This window comes from Hylobates moloch, unplaced genomic scaffold (assembly GCF_009828535.3).
Source record: "Hylobates moloch isolate HMO894 unplaced genomic scaffold, HMol_V3 SCAFFOLD_1926, whole genome shotgun sequence".
Classification (NCBI taxonomy): Eukaryota; Metazoa; Chordata; class Mammalia; order Primates; family Hylobatidae; genus Hylobates; species Hylobates moloch.
In genome coordinates this window covers 331-9,542 of record NW_026654201.1, presented here as the reverse complement: position 1 = coordinate 9,542, position 9,212 = coordinate 331, and the positions used below count along the sequence as shown (strand labels likewise).

At 52.4% G+C, this 9,212-nt stretch overlaps 1 protein-coding gene across 1 annotated transcript; it reads right to left on the bottom strand.

Moving 5' to 3' along the window:
• Nucleotides 1–1,078: 1,078 nt before the first annotated feature.
• Nucleotides 1,079–8,942, bottom strand: LOC116464843 (mucin-4-like; the record flags this gene model as incomplete). Its single annotated transcript, XM_032148090.2, has 7 exons — nucleotides 1,079–1,355; nucleotides 1,458–1,522; nucleotides 2,624–2,697; nucleotides 2,902–3,081; nucleotides 3,905–4,064; nucleotides 6,815–6,996; nucleotides 8,760–8,942. Coding segments are annotated over 7 exons (1,121 nt in total), but the record flags the coding sequence as incomplete, so codon positions are not given.
• Nucleotides 8,943–9,212: the final 270 nt, after the last annotated feature.

Here is a 9,212-nt window from a genome sequence, read left to right as displayed (position 1 = left end):
AAATATTGTTGTCTCTCTGGGGGTTGGGATTACAGGGTTTTTTTCCTTTTTTCTTTTTGTTAAGTTTGTGTTTCCTAAAGTTTCTGCAATAAACATACGATGCTTGTATAATAAAAATTATAGGTTTTCCTTAATTGCATAGTCAGGGCTTGCCTCCCTGCGCCTCCTACCCCAACTCCCCAACATACAGTAGTTCTGAGGGATTTCACCCCCTGCTCCGGGAGAGAGCGGGTTTAGCCTGGATTCTGGGAGAAGCTCTTGCTTGGTCCCAGACCCAAGTAAAACAGCAGTTTCTGTTGTGTTTGGGGTGTGGCCACTGCCCTGCCCTATACAGAAAATAGGATGCGTTATTCCTTTGTTTCTCTGACAAGCTTGCCAACTTATTCCTGTTCTGGAAGAAACAGGGGCTGTCAGCACTGAAAGGGGGCTCAGAAATCCCATCTCATTTTCAGATGGGGGTGCTGAGGCCTGGCCTGGGGGAGGTGCTGGGGGGTGTTGAGGCCTGGCCTGGCCTGGGGGAGGTGCTGGGGGGTGTTGAGGCCTGGCCTGGCCTGGGGAAGGTGCTTGGGGGTGTTGAGGCCTGGCCTGGCCTGGGGAAGGTGCTTGGGGGTGTTGAGGCCTGGCCTCGGGAAGGTGCTGGGGGGTGTTGAGGCCTGACCTCGGGAAGGTGCTGGGGGGTGTTGAGGCCTGGTCTGGCCTGGGGAAGGGGCTTGCACAGGGTCACATCACTTCAGGGAGTAGTTGCCTCTGTCCCTGGCCAGTCTCCAGCTTCATATCCTCCCGCTAGAGGGCAGAGACGATGGGGGTGTCACTGTATATGTTTAAGTGCAATGGCATTTTAAGAAAACTATTAGCAATTTTATGAAAATAAATTGCTGCTGTTTGATTAGCAGCCACAGTCAGCAAGGCCCTGGCTGGGTACTTGCTCTGTGAAGCTGTCTGCATGTGACTGTCTTAGCAGCGCTGGCTGCTCCTGCTCCTGAATCTAAAAAGCAGCTGGATAAAATGTTCACGTTTTTGCTCAAAACCAAACAGAAAAACTCAGTTAGCTTGTTTGTGTGGGCTGAAGCACCTCTGTTTACCCGCCCCCCGCAGTGACCCCCATACTGTCCCCGGAATGGACGGACTCACGGGCTGACATGTCGCGCACGTCTTCCCTGGAGATGGGCTGGAAGACCACGTCATTCCTGGGCTTCTCACTCCTCCATGGAACATGGTATAAGAACGCCTCCACCACCGCGGCCAGCAGCTGGTTGTTCAGGAAGTCGATGACGGGGCCCCGAGGGCGGTACTGGAACTCTGAGATGACCATCCAGTGTTGAATGGGGCTTCCCGAGGCCGGTGCTCGGGAATCGCTGTGTGGGAGGGCGACAGTGAGGGGGCTGGGGGGCTGGGGGGCTGGGGGCGGGGGATGAGGAAGAGGATCTGGGGGCTCGGGGGGACACAGTCCCACTTACATTTGTTTCACTTGGCTGTTGCGGAGAAAGGCCCGCATGTCCAGGGTTCCCAGTCTGTATGCCACCTAGGCCAGAGGATGAGGGATGGGGGTGGGGGTGAGGCCCCATCCAGGGGGGAGACCCCCTCCCACCTTGATGGGTGTATTCATCCCTGTTTCCTCCTGGAACGCAAGCCCTAGGACCCCAGCACCTTCCTCGCCTGTCTCTGCACCCTCACACTCTAGCCTAGCTCAGTGACTGTCATGGGTCCTTGTTTCATAATGTTTGTTGAGAGTGAAGGGTTTTCCATTCTGTCCCCCTCCTTGGCCTCATATGACAAGAGGGGAATCTGACATGAATGGCCCCTACCTTGCCTCTGATGCATGACTCATGACCTCCTCCCCGTATATTGAACATGGGTTGTTTAGACCTAGGAGATGGTCAGGGGCTGGGGGTGTCAAGGTGACTTAGGTGGAGTCTAAACTCAAAGAGTGCATTGTCTGGCGCAGGTGACAAATGTCAACAGATTTTACCGTGTGGAGTGTGGAATGTGGAGTGCTAGGCTTGCAGTAGTAATAATAGCAATCATAATGTTTGAATACTTGTGTGTCAGGCACTGGACTAGATGCTTGACACACGTTATCATTTAAATGGTGATACAGCCTGTTGACTCAGGTGCTATGATTGTCCCTGTGTTTACAGATGACCTGTTATACGATGTGTCTAGTTAGCACACTGCTCTAGTGAGGGGCAGAGCAGGGATTCTGATTCTGGGTGTGCAGGATTCTAGAGCCCCAACCACTCGGCAGTTGCGCCACTTTGCCTGTGACTGAGGTATGGCATGGCAGCCAAGAAGAGGGAGCTGCCAGTTCCCTCTGGGAAGTCAGGGAAGACTCCTTGGAGGTGAAATGTCCTTTAGTTTCTTTCAGATCATAACCAAGAAGCTTAGAGGTCTCAGCTGGGGTGACCTGGCATCCTGGCCTCTGCTTATGATGAGTCGAGGTTTCTGTCCTGGGCCTTCCTCACTTCCTAATGCCCTGCACCTCCCATGGGGCAAGAGGCTCCGGCCTCCTCTGGCAGTTGAATCCAGATAGATGACAAGACGAAGGCCACACAGTGATGGTTCTGCCCTCGCCTGAACCCGCCAAGCATCCCCTCCCACCCAGAGCGCGGCCTGCAGCACTGACCGAGGTGTTGACCTCTGCCATGGAGGCATTTTCCTCTTCACTGAGCAAGAGCTGGATGGCTCTTAAGGGAAGTTCTGGAGATGGGAGAAGCAAATGTGTCATCACCCCACAGTTTACCCAGACTTACCCAAAAAGTCTGTCGGGCCAGCCCAGGCCGACTGCTCCATTCCAGTGACAGAAGGTCACTGAAGAAACGGGAGAAGTGGCCCTCACCCTACATTCCACAGTGACAGAAGGTCGCGGGTGCGGGGGTGAGAGGGCGGGGTCTCTGGCGGTACCTAGGTTGACAGTTGGACTGAAGTTGTTCCCAGCCAGGAAGCAGAGGCTGTCGGTGAAGGCCGGGGGACAGGTGCACGTGGGCTTGCAGCCCAGAGTCTGGGAGATGTAGCGGTGGCCTTGATTGTAGCAGTAATTCACAGGGCAGGACTGGTTCCGACACAGGAAAGAGCTCCCCAGAGCTGCAGAGTGAGTAGGGAGGTCAGCGGCAGCGCGCTAGGGAGCAGAGGGAGAGCCTAGCCCGTGGAAACCCGCTCCGGGACAGGCCTGCTTTCTTTCCCCCACTCGGAACCCCAAACCATCCTTCCCTGCTTTTCCAGGCGTTTCTCTGCAGGGCAACCCCTTTCCCTGGCCAGGCAGGTATTCTTCCACTTTTGTGGAGGGACTGGAGTGTTTCTCAGACCCTCTGCTTCAGAAAGGACCCCAAAGGCTGGCAGAGGAGGGGCCCCCAGCTGGCTTTCCTCACGCCCTCCCCTCTCACGTCCATCTCCTTTTCTGCCTTTATAAAAGCTGCGGTTCTACCCACTCTGGCCTCGGCTCTGAAGGCACAGTGATCTGTAGATTTTCTTTGGGTGCCTTAGGGGGCTTGGTAAAGGCCTCGCTGTGATCTCCCTCATCAGACTCTGGTGGCTCAGAGCGGGAGGAACAGATGGCTGGGAAGACTCCCCCCACCGAGGACCCAGCTTGCCTGGTTCCCTGGAGCTGCTGAAGTCTCCTCCCCTGGCCAAACCATCTTCAGTCTTTTGCCCAGGGTTCCCCCCATCAATGCCTCAGGGATGCTCAGCCCCATCCCCTCCGCTATGCCTGTACAACCTCTTCTCCTTCAGCCCCACACCATCCACCACCCCCTTTCTAGGCCTGCCTAGATTTCCCATACCTGCCTAGATTGGGCATTCTAAAGATTTGCTGGAAAAAGGAGAGAAATGGTTTGCCTTTGGCTGTCTACACCCTTGAGCTGTCAGCTGCTCCCAGAAGCGCCTCCTCCAGGCCCTGTTCCCGGCTCACCGGCACAGTGCCGCCCATCCCCAGTCAGGTTTGGAGGGCAGGCCTCGCAGCCCTTCCCAGGAACGCAGCGGACACTCGGGAAGCATGGCTCCTCACAGGCATCCTCGGAGCGCTCGCAGTAGCGGCCGAAGGTGCCCCCGTCACACTTGCAGCCAGCCACCTGGAGGAGGGTTGCTGATCACGGGCGGCCAGGAGACCAAACTGAGAAAGGCTTCTGGGTGTTTCTGACTCTGACCCCTTTGGCCTGAGAACCCGTGGACCCTGATTCGTGTCTCAGCCCCACCAGCACCTGCTGAGCACCTTCTTGACCAGGCCGTGGGGCTGCAAGGTCCTGCCTAAAGCCACACAGTAGTCCTGCCCAGTTGGCCTCCCTGGGTCATTGTTTTACCCTGACCCCCTGCCTGGCCCTGCACCAGGATCTCAGCCTCTTCCCTCTCACACTCTAGCTCTTTGCCTGAAATCCTTTCTAGAGTAAGATGGGGGATGCATGAATGATTGAAGCATTAATGAATGAATGAATGTATCCATGTACATATGTGTGTATCCATGTATGCATGTGTGTATCCATGCATGCATGTATGTATCCACATATGTATCATGTGTGTATGTATCCATGTGTGTATGTATCCATGTGTATGTATCCATATGTGGATGTATCCATGTGTATGTATCCATATGTGTATGTATCCATGTGTATGTATCCATGTGTGTATGCATCCATGTGTGTATGTATCCATGTATGTTCTATTGCTTGAAAACTGGATTCCTTATTTATTTTGAGACAGGGTCCCACTGTGTCACCCAGGCTGGAGTGCAATGTCTTGATCTTGGCTCACTGCAAACTCCACCTCCCAGGTTCAAGCCATCCTCCCACCTCAGCTTCCCAAGGAGCTGGGACTACAGGCATGCACCACCACGCCCACTAATTTTTGTATTTTTCTTCTGCTTTTTTTTTTTTTAATGAGACAATCTCATTCTGTTTCCCAGGCTGCAGTGCAGTGTCTCGATCTCGGCTCATTGCAATGTCCCCCGCCCAAGTTAAAGCAATTCTTGTGCCTCAGCCTCCCAAATAGTTGAGATTACAGGCATATGCCAACACGCCCAGCTAATTTTTTGATTTTTAGTAGTGACACGGTCTTGCCATATTGCCCAGGCTGATCTCAAAGTCCTGAGCTCAAGCAATCCGCCTGCCTCAGGCTCCTGTGTGGCCTGCAAACTGGATTCCATAGAAGCTGAAATTGACCTCCCTTGCTGACTCCTAGACCAAGAACACAGAGCCTCCCTGCTGAGCATTGTGAGAAAACGCAGCAGCCAGAACAACAATGCAGCAAAGGCTGCGGTGCCCAGGCCTCACCAAGCTCCCTGCACTCCCCTTTCTAACTCCCTTACTGAATCGACTCAGGGAATCTCCCTAAAATGGAACCTTCTAACACTTGCTACTCCCAAGAGTGCATATTTGGGGATCTATGGAATAGTATATTGATTTCAGTCTCTCTTTTTCCCATTGTGTATTTTATCCTTTTCTACCCCCTACCCCACCAACCATCCCTACCTCTATTCCTTTCAAGTACCCATTCTCTGCTCATGCTTCAGAAGGATGTGTGTCTGTGTGTGTGTGTGTGTCTTTGTGCATGTGTGTGTGTGTGTGTGTGTGTGTGTAAGTGGTGAGGGAGGTAGTTTTGTTTTGCCAGATAAACACTTTCCTTTCTGGCTCTTCTTTTACAACCAAAAATAAAAATAAAAAAGCAGATAGGACAAGAGTTGTGGAATTAGGCCAAGTATCTTGGCTAGAAACATGCAGAAGTAATTTCTCCAAACTGGAAAAGATGTTTCTTTTAGCTGGAAGGAGATGGTAAAGGAGAAAGCAAAGGGGCTTGGAGGTGTCAGGATAGAGGGACCCACAGCTCTCTTCCTAGCACCGTGATGGCATCCCAGGGAGAAACGGCTGTAGGGTGCTTCTAGGCAGACGGGACTGTAAGCGGCCTCAGAAAAGGTGTCCTTTGTCTGAGCAAGGCACAGAAGCAGCAGAGCCTCTCCCTGGGTCTGAGGGGAAGTGGGGCGGAGCTGTGATGGAAACCTGTGTGGACTCAGGCCCAGGGACCCCATGACCACCTTCCACCCCACATCGCAGGGCCCTCTGCTGGGCTTTGCCGCAGAGCTGTGGAACTGGGAACCACTGGGCACTGTGAGAAAGACTGAGGTGGAAGTTTCCTGCCAACCTGGCAGAAGGGGAGGTGGGAGATAAAAATCCAGTTAACTATAAGCAATAAAGAAAGGTTCTTTCCTCTTTCCTTCCTTCCTTCTTTCTTCCTTTTTCTCCAATAAAGTTACTTTCTTTCATTCATTCATTCTTTCTTTCTCTCTTTTTCTCCTTTCCTTTACTTTTCTTTCCTTTCCTTTTTTCATTCCTTCTTTCTTTCCTTTCTTTTCTTTTCTTTCTTTTTGAGATGGAGTCTCGCTCTGTTGCCCAGGCTGGAGTGCAGTGGCGCAATCTTGGCTCACTGTAACCTCCGCCTCCCGGGTTCAAGCGATTCTCCTGCCTCAGCCTCCCGAGTAGCTGGGACTACAGGCACCCGCCACCACGCCCAGCTAATATTTGTATTTTTAGTAGAGACGGGGTTTCACCATGTTGGTCAGGATGGTCTCGATCTCCTGACCTTGTGATCCGCCTTCCTCAGCCTCCAAAAGTGCTGAGACTAAAGGCGTGAGCCACTGCACCAGGCCAGAAAGTTCTCTTTCTTCCCACGTGAGTTTATGGCCTGAGACTGGAATCTTCCCTACTCACCTACCACTGCTCCACCCACCTCCCAACACAGACACACCCAGGAGAGGCAGAATCACAGCATCCGTTCCACTCCCATTTCCTCTCCCCTCGGCACAGACACTCCTCACCCGCCTCCCAGCACTCACCTCCAGGGAGGAGTTGCCCACGCTGCTGGTCTGGTTGTACAAACACTGGCTCTCTGCGCTGCAATGGCAGACCACGGTCCTGGGCTGGAGTGCAGATGCCAAGCCAATCTTGGCACGTCTTGCTACAATCTCCAGAGTGAATGGCTCCAGCGACTTGGGTGTCCACAGCAACGTCCCATTCTCTGCCCGGGGGAAGATGAGAACGTTGAGAGCTGGGAGACTCCTCAGCTCTGTGGTCTGACGCATCCTCATCTAACACCCTGACTGCTGATACTGGGCTTCCCCCACCCCTCTCAGGCCACCCTCCCCCCTCCCCAGACACATCTCATTGGTCATTTCCTTTGAGCAAGGCTGGTATCGGGGGTGATCCTAGTCACGCTCCCAGCTGGAAGGAGGTGGCACCAGTCCAACATACTGATTGTAGCGGGGAACGCCACAGAGGGGAAAGCGGTTTCCCCCTGAAGAAACCCCAGAGGCAGCCCTGGCTGGGCTCACACCAGGATGGGACAACCTGGGGGATGGAGGATCAAGGCCAGGATCCTCCAGACACCTCCCCAGGCTGCGCTGCCGGCCAAACTGGCTTCAGTCTCACAGCAGCCCCATCCTTTGCCCTGGTTTCTCACCCACCCCCCACTTCCTGGACCTTTCCCAGACACCCCCTTCAGACACCAGACTGTAGTGAAACACTGCTACATATCTTCTGATCAAACTTATATTTTTCAAGAAAATAGGAAAGTCTCCTTAAAACAGCAGATTGAAAGGAAGTGACAGAGAATAGACGAACGTAATTTCCAGATCATCGTCCTTCAGGGGTGGGGCCCGTGGAGAAGAAAATCTCTCAATGCCATTGTCTCGCACCTGGGAGGACGCACGTGGGGCAAAAGGGTTGCAGGCAAAGCAGTCCCTTCTGAGACGTGGAGAGAAAGAACATCAGGCAGAGAGGCAAAGAGAACGCAGAATATGCCCCCTGGGGCTTTGGTTTAGCCAAGAACAGTCACCCGCAGAATTAGTGCTGGCAACAGACGAAAGCGGCATCCCTTGTGCTTGGACCCTTTCGCCCTGATCATGGATGTAGGGCTCGGGGTCTCTAACACCTTTATGGAGAGGGAGCGATGGCACTTTACTGGGTCCTAGCCCAGGAAACCAGGCAAGGAGAGACATGGCTATAGGTAAACATGGTTACCAGACAAAAAGAGCGAGAAAGGTACCAAACAAAAGTATTTTTTATATTCCTTTAAATCTTGTCCTACATTACATCCTTCCTTTAATAGATATAAAAATGTTGTAAATTGGTCATTTTAAATGTTGCACTTGATTATTCTAATAATTTGGTGAATGCATAATGACTAAAGATGACTGTATATGATCAGATTGAGATTAAATGATCTTCGCATCTTTTTTTTTTTTTTGAGACAGAGTCTCGCTCTGTCACCAGGCTGGAGTACAGTGACGCGATCTCAGCTCACTGCAACATCTGCCTCCTTGGTTCAAGCGATTCTCCTGCCTCAGTCTCCTGAAGAGCTGGGATTACAGGCATGCACCACCATGCCCGGCTATTTTTTTGTATTTTTAGTAGAGACGGGGTTTCACCATGTTGGCCAAACTGGTCTCGAACTCCTGACCTCAGATGATCCGCCCGCCTCGGCCTCTCAAAGCTCTGAGATGACAGGCGTGAGCCACCGTGCCCGGCCTTGAATCAGTTCTGTGTGTCCAGAGTCACTGTAGCTATCTGGCCAAACCGCCATAAGCCCGTCACTACTACTTACTGGGGGGCACCTATTTGAGTTATAGGTATCGCTCCTTGGAAATGCCGGTCCTGGATATTCGAATGAAAGATTGACAGCAAGTGTTGCTGGGTACAGCAGTGCAGAATTTCCCAAAGTTTGACTCCGACCTCATCCCCCACCCACCTCCCCACTCTCCTCAGCCAGCCAAATATTCTTACCAAAGAGCTTAAAGTCGGTACAGTTGTCTCTGAGCGTGAAGGTGGCATCCTCTGCATTGCTGGTGTACTGAATCAGCGTGATCTGCCCCTTGTAGGCTTCAACCACACGACTACCATTGATGGAGGGTGGGTACTGATCTGAAACACAAAGAGGGAATGGGAGTTCCCAGGCAGGACAGTCTCCTGCTTTATCAGCCTCCTCTCTTTCTCAACTCTAATATGTGTGAGGCTTTCCCAGGACTGTGACCCATCTCTGGAAGAAGGAATTATTCTGTGTACCTGCTCTCGAGTAACGCACAGCAGACGGGGACTGTACTGCCCACCTAGCCAAATCTTTAGCCTCTTTCTCTCCCCCCACCTCCTCAAAGAGCTCCTTTCAGATTCTTTCCTGAACATGGTGCTATGCTGGGTATGACAAAAAGTGAATTAGAGAGCAGATCTGTTTAGACCATT